At 39.8% G+C, this 16921-nt stretch overlaps 1 protein-coding gene across 7 annotated transcripts in view; it reads right to left on the bottom strand.

Annotated features, from left to right (window-relative positions):
* Positions 1-320: 320 nt before the first annotated feature.
* Positions 321-16921, bottom strand: part of Uimc1 (ubiquitin interaction motif containing 1) — an 85452-nt gene continuing 68851 nt past the window's right edge. For all 7 annotated transcript variants that reach the window (XM_052727457.1, XM_052727455.1, XM_052727459.1 and 4 more), the window contains 5 exons: positions 15744-15819; positions 12104-12281; positions 7828-7891; positions 6827-6869; positions 321-5784 (listed from right to left, as the gene is read on the bottom strand). In XM_052727457.1, coding sequence (XP_052583417.1) covers positions 5586-5784; positions 6827-6869; positions 7828-7891; positions 12104-12281; positions 15744-15819 — 560 coding nt within the window. In that variant the 3' untranslated portion in view covers positions 321-5585. The remainder of the gene's footprint in view (positions 5785-6826; positions 6870-7827; positions 7892-12103; positions 12282-15743; positions 15820-16921) is intronic.

The following is a 16921-nucleotide window of genomic DNA, read 5'->3' as shown; positions in this document are numbered from 1 at the left end:
TTGTAACCAATATAAGTCTCTGTGTTTACTTGGTTGGGTCTGAGCGACTGTGGGACTGGCGGGTGAGATTTATCCTGACTGTGAGCAAAGCAGGAAAACTCTAGCTACAATTGGATATATGATATGAGTGTGCAGGAGGAAGTACAAGCCACGGTGAACATACATGTGGAGGTCAGAGGACTTTGTGTTGAACCCAGGTCATTAGGCTTATGTAGTAAGCACTTCACCTGCTGAACCATCTTGCTGGCCCTGAGTTTGAATATTCCATGTATAAAACACGTAATTTCTCCACAGGATTTGCTTTAGACTTGTAAACATGGTAGATATCAGCCTTGTTATACATTTATTGGACACCAACCAGCCATACAGGCAGTAAAAGGGAGGTAAAAAGTGAAGCTGGGGAGGGCAAAATGGTAAATGGCCATCACCTGCAACACAGCGTCCTGTCTAGCCAGGGATTAGTCTCTCAACTTTGTTTCACTGAAGCAGAACATGGAACAGAATATGAAAGGCCCATCTATAAGTCATGCTTACAGTAAGTGCTGCCAGAACTCCTTGAGTCTACCTACTTCTGCGTGACAGGGTTTTTCTACATAGCCCTGGCTGTCTTTGAATTATGGAGATCTGCTGTGGAATAATCCTCTTGTACACCGTAAAGATTTGTCACTCAAACTGGTTTAATAAAAGCTTGGCCAGTAGCCAGGCAGAAAGTATAGGTGGGGTGACCAAACTAAGAATGATAGGAAGGAGAAGGGCAGAGTCAGGAGTCGCCAGCCAGACACAGGGAGCAGGAAATGAACATGCCAAAGGTACTGCCACATGGCAGAGCATAAATAAGGAATATGGGTTAACTTAAAATCTAACAGCTAGTTAGTAATAAGCCTGAGCTATTGGCTAAGCATTTATAATTCATATAAGCCTCTGTGTGTTTATTTGGGACTGGGCAATTGAGACAGGAAACATTTGTTTACAGAGACCAGACCAGCCTTGAACTTATGAGATCCACTTGCCTCTGCCTCCCCAGTGCAGGGATTAAAGGCATGTGCCACTACGACCAGATTTTTTTCTTTTTAAGTAGAGTCAAGAGGTCTACTTCCAGGTTTGGTTCCCGAGAATTAGACCTAATCATATATTGTATTTCAGAAGATTCCAAAATAGAGCTGAAATTAGGGTGATGAAAGTAAGCAAGATAGAATGCTGCATGTTCATGCAAGTGCTAACCCTGTACTTACATGAACCCAAAAGTAAGGGCCTCATACCTAGTTATGAGGGAATTTTAAAGTGAGATAGCAAGAAAAAGAAGCCAAGACACATTTAAGTTGTTATGGGTGCTATGATGGTCCAACTCTACAAGAGGATCCATGAGAAAACGGTAAATGTATCTCAGTTGTTCCACCTGAGACATGAAGAAAATGGGTTACTTATATACTCCAACTTCTATTTTTATTGGCCAAGAGCTGCACCAGAGCACTAGTTCTTGGCACTTACAGCTTGTGCCAACAGAAACTAAGGGACACCTGTGGATGTAACTGTCTTATTAAATAAGAAACACAGAGCCAAATGCAGAGTTAAAAGCCCAAGAGGTCAGAGCAGTAGCTAAGAGCTGATACTAAAAACCCTTTCTTACCCTTCACTGCCACTGCCATCCTTCCCCTTTGGAAAGATATGATAAGATAAAAAGGTCAATTATTGAATCTACTTTTAAAAAGGGACTACTTGTTTTAAATAGGATAAGTAATGAAAATTTTTTGTCTGAGTTTATCAAATGTTAATGGACTAGACATTGTTAATATAATTCTTGACTGTATATATTGTATATACTTACTGGATATATTTTTCTTGTATTAGTTATAAGCTTTTTTTTTTAATTTTAGACAAAAAAAGGGGGAAATGTGGTGATATTGTGTTCCCCAAAATATTGTGCACCCTAATAAACTTTTTTGGGGTCAGAGAACAGAACAGCCACTAGATAGAGGCTAGAAAATGGTGGCACGCACACCTTTAATCCTAGCCTTCTGGAGGCAGAGATCTGCCTGGATCTCTGTGAGTTCAAGGCCACACTGGAAACAGCCAGGCGTGGTGACTCACACCTTTAATCCCAGGAAGTGATGACAAAAAGCAGAAAGGTATAAAGGCATGAAAACCAGAAACTAGAGCTAGTTAAGCTTTTAGGCTTTTAGCAGTAGTTCAGCTGAGATTCATTCTGGATGAGGACTCAGACAGAGGCTTCCAGTGTGAGGAAACAGGATCAGCGAGGAATTGGCAAGGTGATGTGGCTGTGGCTTGTTCTGCTTCTCTGATCTTCCAGCATTCACCTCAATACCTGGCTTTGGGTTTGTTTTTATTAAAAAGACCATTTAAGATTCGTGCTATAGACACCTTCTTGTAACACACAGTTGTAAGTATTTTCAATAAAGCCCTGTGAGTATAGAGTCTATAGAAGGGTAAGTACCTGGGTAAAGTGGGTCAGGTACAGCCTCTGATAAGGACAAAATGATCACAACTATGATGTTGTTAGATACAAGTCTCCCCCAGTTTATAGCATTAGTTTGTTTAGTTCATGGAGCTTTGAAATTCCCCATGAGCTGGCAATCTTTCAGAAGAACTACCCAGAGGCCCCAGGAAAGTTAAGTGTCTAAGATCCAGGCTTCCTGTGGCTCACGGGTCTTGGGGAGTTGCCCAGTGTGCTCATTCCTCAGATAAATGTCTCCTCTTGCAGCTGCAGACCACCTCTCTGGCCCTCCACCTCTCACTGCAATACTATTGATGATATACAAAAGTAGAGTAACGTTAGCGACAGTTGCTGCCACTATACATTTGTAGCAAATGTGTTTAGCATCTTTACAAACATTTTGTTAATACTGAGAACACTTTAAGTATTTTTTCCCCTCATTTTACGGACAAGTAAACTAAGTCCAAGAAGGACTGAGTAACTTGTTTCAGAAGCAGGGTGCAGACTTGGGTTGATCTGACATAATTGTCACTTTTTGATTAAGGCACCTACCGTCAAAACTACAGTAAGGGACGACAGATTGGACAAATGAGCAGTCCCCACTGAAGGCAGTTGTGGGGGTTGGGGGGGTCTTCTCTTTCCTTGAGTCCCATTTAGGCTGAGAATTCCTGGTCTTGCTAATCTATACCCTTAGCCAATGGCCCACATTCTCTAGAGCCTGCTCAAATTTTAGCTAATCTCTTTCTAGAAGCAGCACTTTCCCTTGACTTCATATACAGAAATACAAACTACAGCATTTATAGAGATCTACCTCCTAAATGGCCAATTAATGAGAGATATAAAATGAGGGTTATACTAATGGGACATGTCTGGTACACTTTTCCTCAGGAGGAAAAACAAGAAAACCATCAGTACTGATGTCAAAAGCCAAGGTTTTCTTTAGAAATGAAGAGAGTCCATGACTAGTCTCACAGCCGTGGGTATACAGTCCTTTTACTTGTTCCTCTTCCAACTGTTTCCTCATCTCAGAGTTGGTTATATGAGGAGATATATATATATATATATATATATATATATATATATATATATATATATATATAAACATGTTGCTTTTTTTTTTTTTTTTTGGTTTTTCGAGACAGGGTTTCTCTGTGTAGCTTTGCGCCTTTCCTGGAATTCACTTTGGAGACCAGGCTGGCCTTGAACTCACAGAGATCCGCCTGCCTCTGCCCCCTGAGTGCTGGGATTAAAGGCGTGCGCCACCACCGCCCGGCTTAAAAACATGTTTCTATGAGGATAAAATGACAGTACATATATTGGCTGGACTGTGGTGATTGATCAAAAAATAAGAAATTGTATGTGTGATGCTGGTCGCAGTGTTGGCTCCAACCCAGAGCAAGACATTGCCTGTGGTGGGAACAGGTATTTTCCATCTTGACTACAACTCAAGGAGTTTGTGTGCAAAGGGCATGACTGTGGTGGTATTTTACTTGTACTGAAATGTGATTTTAATTGTATGTTAATAAATAAAGTTGCCTGGGGGTCAGAGCTATTAGAGCCATAGCAAGTGTGTGGCGGCAGTGGTGCACGCCTTTAAGGACCTGGAGGGCGGTACATACAGGCAGTGACGAGGCAGGCAATGAGAAGGCAGAACAGCTAGACTATATAAAGACATACACACAGGAAGTAGGTCCCTTTCGGAGAGCTCTCTTGGCTGAAGAGAATCGCTGAAGCAGGAAGGGTGAGGCTCTTAGCTCTGACCTCTTGGCTTTCTTCTCTGAATCGGCTCTGTGTTTCTTATTTAATAAGACGGTTGGTTACATCTACACATGACATAGTCCTTAATGTCTGTACTGGGTCTTCCAGTCCAGCTAAGAATTCCCCAGTGTGGCACACATCTCATTTTCATTTTAAAATAAAAAACAGCTTTAGATATGATGAATCACAAGTTAGGCATCTGAGCTGTATATTAGCTTACCCTGGTCTAAGATCCTGTACTGCTGATATCTACCTCTTACAGTCTCTTTCATTCAGCTGTCCACCAGCTGGCTCTTCTGCACCCTTGTCTGACTACCTCCTTTGGTTAGCTCCTTCTGCTATTGGAATCTCTCACTTTGGGTCCCCTGGGCACTAAGGATAAACCACACCTCTCTTCTGCACTGGAAGGGCTCAGGCAACACTGTGGAGAATATGTACTGCTCTAGTACTGCCACTGAAACAGAATTTGCTGCTGCCACATGATCTGTAGCAGCAAACGAAAAAAATCTGGTTTAAACAGATAACTGTGCCTGGTACTCCCACTGGTAAATCTACTTTGAAAAAAACTACATAGGAACTAATACAACAGTGTTCACTTAAAAATTCCAGGGGAAGCTGGGCGGTGGTAGCACACACCTTTAATCCCAACACTCAAAGGCAGAGGCAGGTGGATCTCAGTGAGTTCGAGGCCAGTCTGGTCTATAGAGTGAGTTCCAGAACAGCTAGGGCTACACAGAGAAACCCTGACTTGAAAAACAAAAACAAAACAAACAAAATTCCAGGGGAAGGATGGCAGGTCACATTTCTATTTTCCTGGCTTACAATTCTTAACTGGGTGAGTAGAGCAAGATGAACTTATAGGTGGTCACTGAATGAAAGAGATAACAGTAAGTAGTGGGATTCAACATCTTTGGTACATCCAAAATGATGCCAGGTTCAGTCAATGTTCAGAATTGTGCAGTGCAGTTGAAATGAATGTGGTTAGTATATCAAAGATTAACTATGAAATTCATTCAGGAACACACAGTTTATGAGTGAAAAACTACCTCTTCAATTAAAATATCCTCATCCAAAGCTCACAACAGAAATACAAAGAAAGAAAATCTCCATATATTGAAACAAGATTTCATATAAACATAGATAAATATATTTAAAATTTAACTATAAGCAAATTTAAATAGACTGTTGTAAAACAGAATGCTGTTCACAATTGTCTGAAAAGATCTTATAAAACATAAAAATCAGGATGCTGAGTGGGTGCTGGTGGTGAAAACGATAGGGTCGAAACTCTCACAACAAACTAGAGACCACTATAATTAATGAACATGACCAACCCAACAACAATGGTTCTGGTCAACTTCCAGTCCCAAGACAGTCAAGATTTTCTCCTCCTTCCTCTGCCTGATTTGGTTCGTGACCGGAAAGTAAATTGGTCTTTAAAGTCCACTAAGCAATTTGTGGCTTCTGAAACAGGAACAAAAGACTTGATGGGAGACTCATTTAAGTTGAGCTGTGGTAGGGAACTCTGCATCTCTCTGCTGCAGCTAGCCTCTTCCACCTCTGGTGAAGATATCCTAGACAGAGAGAAAAAACTCAAGTGAGACATATTACGTGTGTATGTGTGTCCAGCTCTTTAAAATTTTTTTCTTTATGTGTAAAGATGTCTGCGTGTATAGTTGTATACCACATACATGTATGCCTGGTGCCCCTCAAGGACAGAGGAGAGTGCTAGAGCTCCTGTGACTAGAGTTACAGATGGTTGTGAGCCACCACGAAGATGCTAGGAATTGAGCCTGGGTCCTCTGGAAGAGCAGCTAGTGCTCCTAAACCCTGAGCATCTCTCTAGTCTTTATTGGAAAAAAAAAGGGGGGGGGGGGTTCTCACTATGTAGACCCAGCTAGCCATGAACTCTATCAGTCTGCCTCTGTCTCCCATGTTGGGATTAAAGGCGTGTCCCACCATGCCTGGTTTCAAGTTCAACATGTAGCTGGTAAGCACCAATTATGAGCTATGCACTATAGTGGAGGCTTTAAATTATATTAGCACACATAATTTCTATAGTACTCTAGCCATGTAAGTTGTAAGCATTCTGCTTTTACAGATGAGAATACTGTGTAAATCACATAATCTAAAGCCATAGAGACATTGAAAGACTGTGGAGTTAGATCCAAATTCCCAAATCTGCTAGAATTTGGATGGGAACTGAAAAGAAGAAAAGAGTAACGCATAACCCTACTTACTTTACCGTCAATACAGCTATCCATCTAGTTCTTTTTTTTTTTTTTTTTTTTTTTTTGGTTTTTCGAGACAGGGTTTCTCTGTAGTTTTGCGCCTTTCCTGGAACTCACTTTGTAGACCAGGCTGGCCTTGAACTCACAGAGATCCACCTGCCTCTGCCTCCCAAGTGCTGGGATTAAAGGCGTGCGCCACCACCGCCCAGCTTCCATCCAGTTCTTAATCCAGATATAACAGGATCATCAGGTTAAAGAATTGTGTTAGTTCTACAGTGATTTTTATTTTAGCATTTTTAATTATCATTCCTACACAAAGAATCCAGCATTAGGCTCACACTTGCCAGAGCTGCTGACAATACACTTCGTGCATAACCCAACTTACCTGAAGGCTCTTGCTTCTGAAGACTTGGTTTTTTCCTCTACACCTGGAGAGATAAAAGTACTAACATTAGCAGTCATAGCTTCTCATTGTCTGGTGCTTTTCATCAGGCCTATTCAAGTAGCTCAGCTCTCCAATCCTTAGACCAATGGAATGTGAGCATTAGCATCCAACAGGCTCAGCTGCAGGTAAACACTTCTGAATGAATCATTTCTGAATAAATCTACTTCAGATCTAGACTCAGGCAATAAGGGCTGCCAGGGGAAACCTGCCACCTGAGAGATTCACAACCTGGTGATCTAGAAGCAAGATGTGAGACAGGCTCTTTTTACAGTCATCACAAAACAAAACAGATTTGCTTGGTGGTAATAAACTATTATAACTAGACAGTAAGCAAAAAGTTATTGTTCAATTTGTATTTGGCAAATTTTAACAATAGCAACTAACAGGAACAATAGCATCTAACATCCAGCAAAAGCCTACTAATGCCAGGGAATATATTTAGTGCTTTACTAGATACAATCCTTGCAATCGCTAAAGTTAGTATTACTATTGCTCCTGATGAATCTACTCTAATGCTCCCTAAATACTAGAGACACAAAGTTACTTCCTACAATTTCGTAGGAGTGTAAGTGACACTAAGCTAAAGGTAATGATTTACAAACATTGAGAAGAGGCAGTAATATCTGCATGTGTGGTTTTCTATGACTGTTCCTTTAGAAGATCTATTTTCTGGCATTTTGCAATTTGGAACCACTCCCCAGTTTAACAGGCAGTTCAGACTCTAGCTTTATAAAGCATTACATTAAAGCCATGATGGGTTAAGACAGGGTATCTCCTTATCCTTCCTTGGGAAGAGATGGCCTAGATTAAATTTCAAAGGCTAGCTGATTGGCTCCAAAACAATTTACTTATAATCCCAACAATCATCTGAAGGGTGAGATTTGCTATCTTCACTAGAAGGCCTAGACAGAAATCCAGATAAATGGTCTTGGGGTCTTCACCTGTGGTCTTGTGTTCAGACTGTTCCAAGAGGCTGAGCAGTCGGCCTTGACTGTGACCTTTTTCCTGTGATGGAGGAAAATAAGGCAGTAAGATTACTTCATGGCTAGACTTAAAACACAGTTGACTTAGTGTTGTGAAATAATCTTTTTGTACACTGTAAAGATGTGTCACTCTGACTGGTATAATAAAAAGCTGAATGGCCAATAGCTAGCCAGGATTTCTGGGCAGAGAGGACACTGGGAAGAAGGCAGAGATGCCAGGAGACACAGAGCAAGCAGTATGGGCAGTATAGAGATGAGGTAATAAAGCCATGAAGCAAAAAGTAAATTATTAAAAATGGATTAATTTAAGTTATAATAGTTAGAAACAAGCATAAGCTAAGGCTAAGCTTTCATAATTAATACAAGTCTCTGTGTATCTCTTATGAGCTGGTGGCTCAAAGAAAAGCCCAACTACAATTTAGCCCAGATCAAATCTTTCCCAGAAGAGAAATTTGGTGGCACAGCTGGCACTAGGTTAGTCTCTCACTTGATAACACATGAGAGTAAATGAGAAGAACAGAACACTGTAATGAAGGGGTTAATGCACCACATCAGGAACACAGCTGTGTTTCCAGGAGTGATGCACACCTTTAACCCCAGGACTCAGCTGCAGAAGTAGGTAGATCTCTGAGTTCAAGAGCAGCCTGGCCTACATAGCAAGTTCCAGACCAGTCAAGCTTACACAGGGAGACCCTATAAGAAAGAAGGAAAGAAAGAAGAGAAAGAGATAGAGAGAGAGAGGGAGGGAGGGAGGGAGGGAGGGAGGGAGGGAGGGAGGGAGGGAGGGAGAGAGAAAGAGAGAGAGACTCAAGGATGGCTTTAGCATCAAATCAAATCAGTTCACAAACTACATCAAAGAAGAGCCTTTGGGCTGGAGGGTTGGTTCAGTGGTTAAGAACATGCTGTTCTTTCACAGGACCAGAGGTCAATTCCCAGCGCTCACATAGTAGCTCATAACTGCCTGTAATTTCAGTTCCAAGGAATCCTAGGCCTCTGGCCTCTAGAGTCCTAGGGCACTGGACTCATGTGCACATATCCTCACACAGATACACACATATATACAACTAAAATGAATAAAAGTAAATCTTAAAAAAAAAAAAGAACAGCTTCTGCCCTATGTTAAATTTGAGATTTTTAAAAACTAAAACAACAAAAAAACAGTTTCAAGGCAACTTCTACAGGCAGTAATAACAAGATAAACTGGTGGCTTAATGATGAAGAGCACTGGCCACTCTTCCACAGGACCTAGGTTCAATTCCTAGCACCCACATTACAGCTCACAATTATAACTCCAGTTTCAAGGGACCTGATGTCCTCTTCTGAACTTCTCAGGCACCAGGTACACATGTGGTACACAGAGAGACATGTAAGTGTATATAATACTCATACACATAAAATAAAAAGTTTAAAATATAAAAAGAAACTTTTAAAAAAGAAAAATAAATTGGCTCTTTGGTATAAATAAGCACTCACCTATAAAACTCAACTCCCAAATCACCTGATTCAGGGGCCAGAGAGGTGGCTCAATGATTAAGAGCACTTGCTACTCCTCTAGAGGACCCAGGTTTGATTCCCTGCACTCACATGGCAGCTCACAACCTTCTGTAACCTAGTTCTAGGGATCCAACACTCTTTTCTGGCCTCTGTGATACTAGGCACACATATGGTACACAGACATACATGCAATCAAAACACCCATGTACATGAAATAAATATTTTAAAATCATCTGATTCATCGAGATGTCACTTACTTCTGACATGATGGAGATGGGTTTGGTCTCCCTGCCCAACTGTGTAAGTAGTTAGTATGCTAACAGTTCTTGAACACATGTTGCTGCTTTATCTCGGACCCTAAATTAAGACTTGCCCTTCCTGATCTCTCATCACAAGGCCCAGAAAGCCCTTAGATCCATTTTCCCACAGACCAGGACCATACCCTATAGTTTCTGAAGCCTAGACACAGAAGGGATTCAGAAGTTATTTCACATGTGTTCCTAGCAGTGTGGACATGAATTCCCTACATTTTCTGAAAAGCAATTTGATATAATATTTCAAAAGACATTGAAATGTTGACTTACACTTCAAGAAATAACTGGTAGTTCAAGGATGGGTTAATGGTATTTTTCCCCATTTTTAAATTGTCGTTATTCTATTTTGTTTTTATTGTTTTATTGGAGTTTTGCTGTAGTTTTTTTTTTTTTTAGATTAGGGTCTCACTACCTACCTCAAGTTGGTCTAAAACTTACTATGTATCCAGGACTGGCCTTAAACTCTCACACCTCCTGAGTGCTGGGATTACAGGAGCTTGCCTATGCCAGCCTTTAGACTGTTTTAAACAGTTATAAATACAGAAGGATTAGGGGAAAAAAAAAAACCTAAACTTCAGTAATAAGTTGATGGTTAAGTGACCATCTATATGATACAAACATTAATAATAATGGTTTTTGTGGGTTGGGAAGCAGGTGTTAGAGGTGGAGGTGGGGCTTAGAATTGCTATGTAGACCAGGAAGTCCTCAGACTTATCATGATCCTCCTCCTCCTCTGCTTCATTAGTGGTGAGATTATAGATATGCTCTGCCATACCCAGCTAACAGTAATGTTTTAGAAGTCTAAAACTAAACCCAGAGAAATGTTTACACTGTACAGTAGAGCTTCTTATCCCACTTGGGTCCCCTTCTCACCTGAGAAACTTATACATGATCTTGGGTATACAGGTAAATAAAATCAATAAAACAAATCAAACATTTATTGATAATAAATCATAATGAAAATTATCTAAGGATAATTCTTTGGACTATATATAATTTTACCATTTACTAAAGATAAAAGCAAATGTGCATACTAACAAATTGGATGTGCTTGTGGTATGGTTTTAGTTTTGATGTTTTAGCTTTTGAGACAAGGTCTCATGTTACCCAAGTTGGCCTTGAACTTGTTATACAGCTGATAATGACTTTGAACTTCTGATCCTCCTGTTTCTACCTCCCAAGTGCTAGAATTTTAAGTGTGCTTTTGTCATCATGCTCAGTATTATAGGGTACAGAGCTTCATTCATGCTAGGTGCAAACATTCTACCTCTAAGTCAAAACTCCAGCCCACACTTGTATATTTTTACATAAAAATTAAATCCTGGCCCAGCAGTGGTGGCGCACACCTTTAATCCCAGCACTCAGGAGACAGAGGCAAGTTGATCTCTGTGAGTTCAAGGCCAGTCTGGTCTATAGAGCAAGTTCCAGGATAGGCTCCAAATTTACACAGAGAAACCCTGTATCAGAAAAAAATTAAATCCTGCTGAATATCTAACACTGCAAAATGTAGAGCATGTTCAATGCATCTCAGAGTTGATTGATATTTTGATTTTATTATCATCAGTGCTGAGAACACTGCTTTACATAAACACATACTACAAATTGACAGGTATATGCTTAGGGCCATTTCAGAAACTGTTGGAAATTTCTGCCTTAATCCCAAGCCAAAATTCATTATGAATTTTTTAGGCAACCCACATTAGTAACTCAAATAGCAATTTTTAAAATCAAACCTTCTTACAAAATACAACCAAAAGATATACTAATTTGGGAATGGGGTGCCATAGAAATGACTGCTGTGAAAAATGAGGACCTGAGTTTGGGTCCCAACACAAATTTAAAAAACTGGCATGGTCCCAGGCAGCTATGGCCCTAGCATGAGGGTTGGAGTAGATAAAGGCAGATTCCCAGAGCTAACTGGCTAGACAGTCTAACCAATCAGTGAACACCAGGCTCAATGAGAGACCTGTCTCAAACGATAAGTTGGGCATCTGACATAAACATAGGTACCTGCATGGTAAAATTAAAATAAATAAATAAATAAGAGTTATGCTTTCCATAATTAAACCATTATGTTTTTATAAAAGTAGAAACTTTGTATGTACTGTAATTGCATAGCAATTAAAACTGCCATAGTCTTGGATCTGAGTGGAGGGGTTTCAGGCAGCACCCTTAATCTGTAAGCCCCAGGTCCAGTGAGAGATCCTGTCTCAAAATTGGTGGATGACTCCTGGGGAATAACACGCAAATCTCACCTCTGGCCTCCATACATAAATGCACATATATGCATGCACACATACACACAAACCCCCACCTATACAAGCATAAATCTTATATCAAGATAACTAGGAAAGAGAGGAGGAGGGACGGAGGGAAGAGAGGAAAGATAGGGAGAACAGAACTGTAGCTCTTCTTAAGGCACATACCTTTGATTTCCTCGGCTGCTGCTGCTGTTTGCCCTCCACAGCTGCATACACTCTTGTTCTCTTACTCCCTTTGGTTCCATCTCCACCGTCACTCTTTGCAAGCTGGAGACAGGCCTCTACATGACACTGATACTCTCCAAGCGGGACCAGGGACTTACATAGATAACACTTCTCCTTCCTGGGTAATCAGAAGAGGGGTGGGAGATGAGAGGGAAGGCAGTTTTAAGATCTGCTTTTGCCTCTGGGCTCTTGGAATGTTTCAAATTGTCTTTTTACATCTCAAAAATGTCTGCAAAGGAGACTTGTCAACCAATGCAGATTCACTCAGTGGGATCACCAATAAAATTAACCCTATGCCAATCATAAGGACTAAGTGATTAGCAGTTTTCCCTGGCTGTTTCTCTGTACCCTGCTGTTGCAGCAGTGGGATGGTAATGAAATCAGCTCTTCTAAATATCTCAAACAATGCTGATTGCTCCTAAGACATAAAACAGTCTGTCAAACGCTTCTGAAATTGAGTGTAATCATTTATTCAAAGAGAAGTTAAAATTTCGACAGAAAAGGGAGCACCAAAAAGCATTAAGTCAATAATGAGAGTTTTACCATAGTTGATGAATCTGTTTGGTTAGTAAATCAAGTCTGTCTATATGATAACTTCCTTGATTCTATAACCTGACACATCAACTAGGAAGTTACTAAAACATGCGGCTCTGCCACAAGTTTTTGCACATAACATAGTTACTGTCATCTTTTTATAACAAAATCGTTCAGAGAAAGGTGTGTTCTTGAGGTATCAATGAAGACAGAACTGTGGGAGTTAGTGAAGAATACTTGTTAACTACTTTCTCTGTGGTCAGTAGCTTTCAACATATTTCTCAATTAATTCTTCAGCCCCATTAGGAAATAACTATTCTCCCCAAGGTAGTTACAGTTAATAAATATCAGAACTCATAGCTGATTCATAAATTCATCTTAAACTTCCTTTTCTGACCATTACTGCTCAGTAACTATGGCAAGAAATTAGATCTATGGAAGATTTTCTCTAAAGAACAATAAAATAATAGAAATAACATCTCAAACTACTCAATTACTTGGAAGAATGCAAGTAAAACTCTACCTTGTGAGAAAAGTTAGATTAGTATCTTCAAAGTTTATCAATTAATGCAAAAAGCACTATTAATTCTTACTATTAAATTAGTACAAAAGTAATTTTGTTTTCTGCACTGTTGAATTTGTCATTTGATAATGAAATACTCATAAATAAATATAGTTATGATACACATCATTTTAATGCACATTTTTTACTTTATGGGTTTTTGGTAATGACATAATACTTGCTGTTTATATTTATTTTAAAATATGGAAATGGTGTGAAACAAAAATTTGAGCAGTTTTCTTATTTGGCTAAAATTAGGTGGTAAAACAGCTGAGGCAATTTGCAACATCAATAGGTCTTTGGCCCAGGAACTGATAGAGTATAGTTTTGGTGGTTCAAGAGCCTGGAAGGGAAGGAGCTTAGTGGTTGGCCACAGGAAGTTGATAATGAGCAACGAAGAGCACTCACTAAAGCTGATTCTTTTATTTGACTCAAGAAGTTGCCAAAGAGCTCAATGTGAACCATGCGAGTTGTTCAAGTATTTGAGGCAAATTGGAAAGGTGAAAAGGTTTGATAAGTGGGTGTCTCATGACTGAACCGAAAAAAAGAAAAGAAAATTTAAGTTGTTTTCAATTGTCATCCCTCTTATTCTACAGAATAACAAACCATTTCTTATTAAGATCATGACATGCAACAAAAAGTGAATTGTGCTTGACAACTAGTGATGATCAGTTCAGTGGCTGGACCAAGAAGCTCCAAAGCACTTCCCAAAGCCAAACTTATACCAAAACAAGGTCAGGGATAACTGTCTGGCAGTCTGCTGTTGGTCTGATACACTGAAGCTTCTGAATTCAGGGACACCATTATGTCTGTGATTTGTGACCAGCAAATTAATGAGATGCAGCACTGAGAACTGTGATGCCTGAAGCCAGCACTGGCCAACAGGAAGACCCCGAAATAAACAAACACTTTTCATTGGCAAAAATACACTGACTATAATGGTTCCTATTTTGATTAATAAAGTGTGGTTGAACCCAGTCATGATTTAAAATTTATGGTCTTAAAACCCCAGTTCCATTGGATTAACCTAATCTATGAGAGACAACAGCACTACAGAAAGACCTGGACATTTAAAATCAGGCAGACTTTGACTTTGTTACTGCTGGCCACATGACTTAGTTACATATTATTTATCTTTATTTGAAAAAATAAGAAAGAAAATGAAAAGGGGCTGAGGGCATAGTTCGGTGATTGACTGCTTGCTTAGCACATACAAGGTCCTGGATTCAATCCCTAGTACTTGAAGGGGTGGGAGGAAATACAGAGAATGACTGATTGTGGGAAGCACAGCCCTAAAGGATTTATCTACAATACAATTCCTGAACCTAAGGCTCAGGGAACATCGTGGAAGACAGAACAGAAAGATTTTAAGAGCCAGAGAAGGGCTGGAGAGATGACTAAGCAGTTAAGAGCACTGGCTGCTCTTCCAGAGGTACTAAGTTCAAGTTCCAGCAACCATATGGTGGCTCAAAACCATCTATAGTAGAATTTGATGCCCTCTTCTGGCATAAAGGCATACATGCAAATAGAGCTCTCATATACATAAAATAAATCTTTAAAAAAAAAAAAAAAAAGAGCCAGAGGAAAGAAGTCTGCTGTGCGACTGTTTCCTAAAAGCTATACCTATGATATCTCAACAATGACACCACCAACAGACATGTGAAAGTGGAAGGAGGGAACCTCACAAAGAACTACAGTCAATTAATGACTACTGAGAGATGGAGAATTAAGTCTCTCCCAGGGATGAGCCCCCTAACTGGTTATATAATACCAGTGGTCATATACATACAAGCAACACTAAACATACTCAACAGGTTGTATTTATGTGTCAACATATGTATGTATGTGTCTGTGTGCATGCATAACAATAATTGAAAAGAGGACATGAATTTGAGAGGGAGTGAGAGGGGGGAACATGGGGGAGGGGTTGGAAGATGGAAAAGAAGAGGGGAAATTATGTAACTATATCTTAATGGAAACAAAGTTTTAATGAAGAAAAAACCCTGGAAATGAAAGTTTCTGCCTAATAACTCACCATTCTAACATACTGTTGGAAATGGCTTTGCTTTCAAGAGGCAGCATCTATACCTGACCCCTTCCTCAGAATGTGCTCTCTTAGTCAAGCTACAACCCACATCCCAAGGAAGTCTTCTATATTGCTCAACCTCTTGTAACTCAACTTCTATACCACATTGCAAAATGTTCACCGCTTCCCCAAAACACTAAACACCAATATATAAATTCACAGAAAACAGAAACCTAAGAGCAATGCAGAAACAGAATCATCTTTAATATACTGAAAAGGAATAGAGGGGAGATGTACACTGAAATAAACTATTAATAAGAAAAAGAAATTTAGGCTTTCAAACAATAAAGGAAGGACAGGCAACCAAAGGAATACATGGTGACAGGAACTAGTCTCTTCCCTCAGTCCAAGTGACGGTGTGCTAGACAAGCATTCGATGAAAGCACTGCACTACTTACTTGGTGTCTAGGGCAGTCTGGGCAGCTGTTCTACTGTCACTTTTCTTCTTGGCCTCTCTCTGTCTCCGAGTCAACACTTTCCCATTTAAAAAAAAAAAAAAGTTAGCAGGCAGTAGATTCAAGGTATAAAAGAAAACGTAACATTTATAAGAAGCAGTTTAAAACTGTTCTGTGGGGAAGACTGGGAAACCACAACCTTTCTATATTGAAAATAATACTTGTGACCAAAACTGCCAGCCACAAGACATTCCTTGTTTGCCAAACCATGAGATCTAAAAATCTAGTTCAATCCAAGGAAGGTTTCTGTGTACTATCTGTACTTGCAGCAATCAAGGAAGGGAACATATACATTCCCCCACCAAAATTCTGTCTGATATGAAACATATTCCAATAAGGTACTCTATGAAATGCAGTAATGATAGCTATAGGTAAATATCAATTGACATAAGCTCCAATCTTTATAAATTCTTTCCTGTTCCATTTTCCAAGTGAGGAAGGTTAGAACAGTAAACACAACTGGTCTCTCCCACTACACTAGGACCACCTCAAACTTCTACTGGGTATAAATGAGTTGAGTACAGGCAATGTAAATATTTGTTTCACATCAAAAGATATCTGCTCATAAAATCATAGTCCTTCTTAATGATCTTGTAGGTTATTTAATCAAGTGTTTTCTAGTCTTTGCCATAATAAAAACTAAACATTTCTCTTCAAAACATGCCTTCCTTACACTTAACACATCATAGAGAATTTAGAAAACTTACTAGTTCATGAAATAACCTAGGCTGTGAATTACTTGAATCTTCAGCTTGTATAATCTAGGCTTTACCAGGTATTGGATAAATATCAATTAGGTTGCAGTTAAGTACTTGCCACACAAGCATAAGGACCTGAGTTTGATCCCTAGCACCCATGTAAAAAACAGAATGTGGTCATGAGTGATAGTGCACACCTTTAGTCCCAGCATTTGGGAAACAGAGGCAGGCAGATTTCTGTGAGTTCGAGGCCAGTTTCATCTATAGAGCAAGTTCCAGGACAGCCAGGGCTACACAGAGAAACCCTGATACCTGAGTTGGAGGCCCAAAATCTATCACAGGATCCGCACTGTGGAAGAAGAGAACTGATTTCCACTAGCTGTTCTCTGATCTCCACATGTGTGGTAGGATGCTCAAGCTTCC

The sequence above is a fragment of the Peromyscus californicus genome, unplaced genomic scaffold (assembly GCF_007827085.1).
Source record: "Peromyscus californicus insignis strain IS unplaced genomic scaffold, ASM782708v3 Scaffold_8__1_contigs__length_139910024, whole genome shotgun sequence".
NCBI lineage: Eukaryota > Metazoa > Chordata > Mammalia > Rodentia > Cricetidae > Peromyscus > Peromyscus californicus.
Note: the sequence above shows the minus strand (reverse complement) of the source record. Positions and strands in the feature narration are given on the sequence as shown.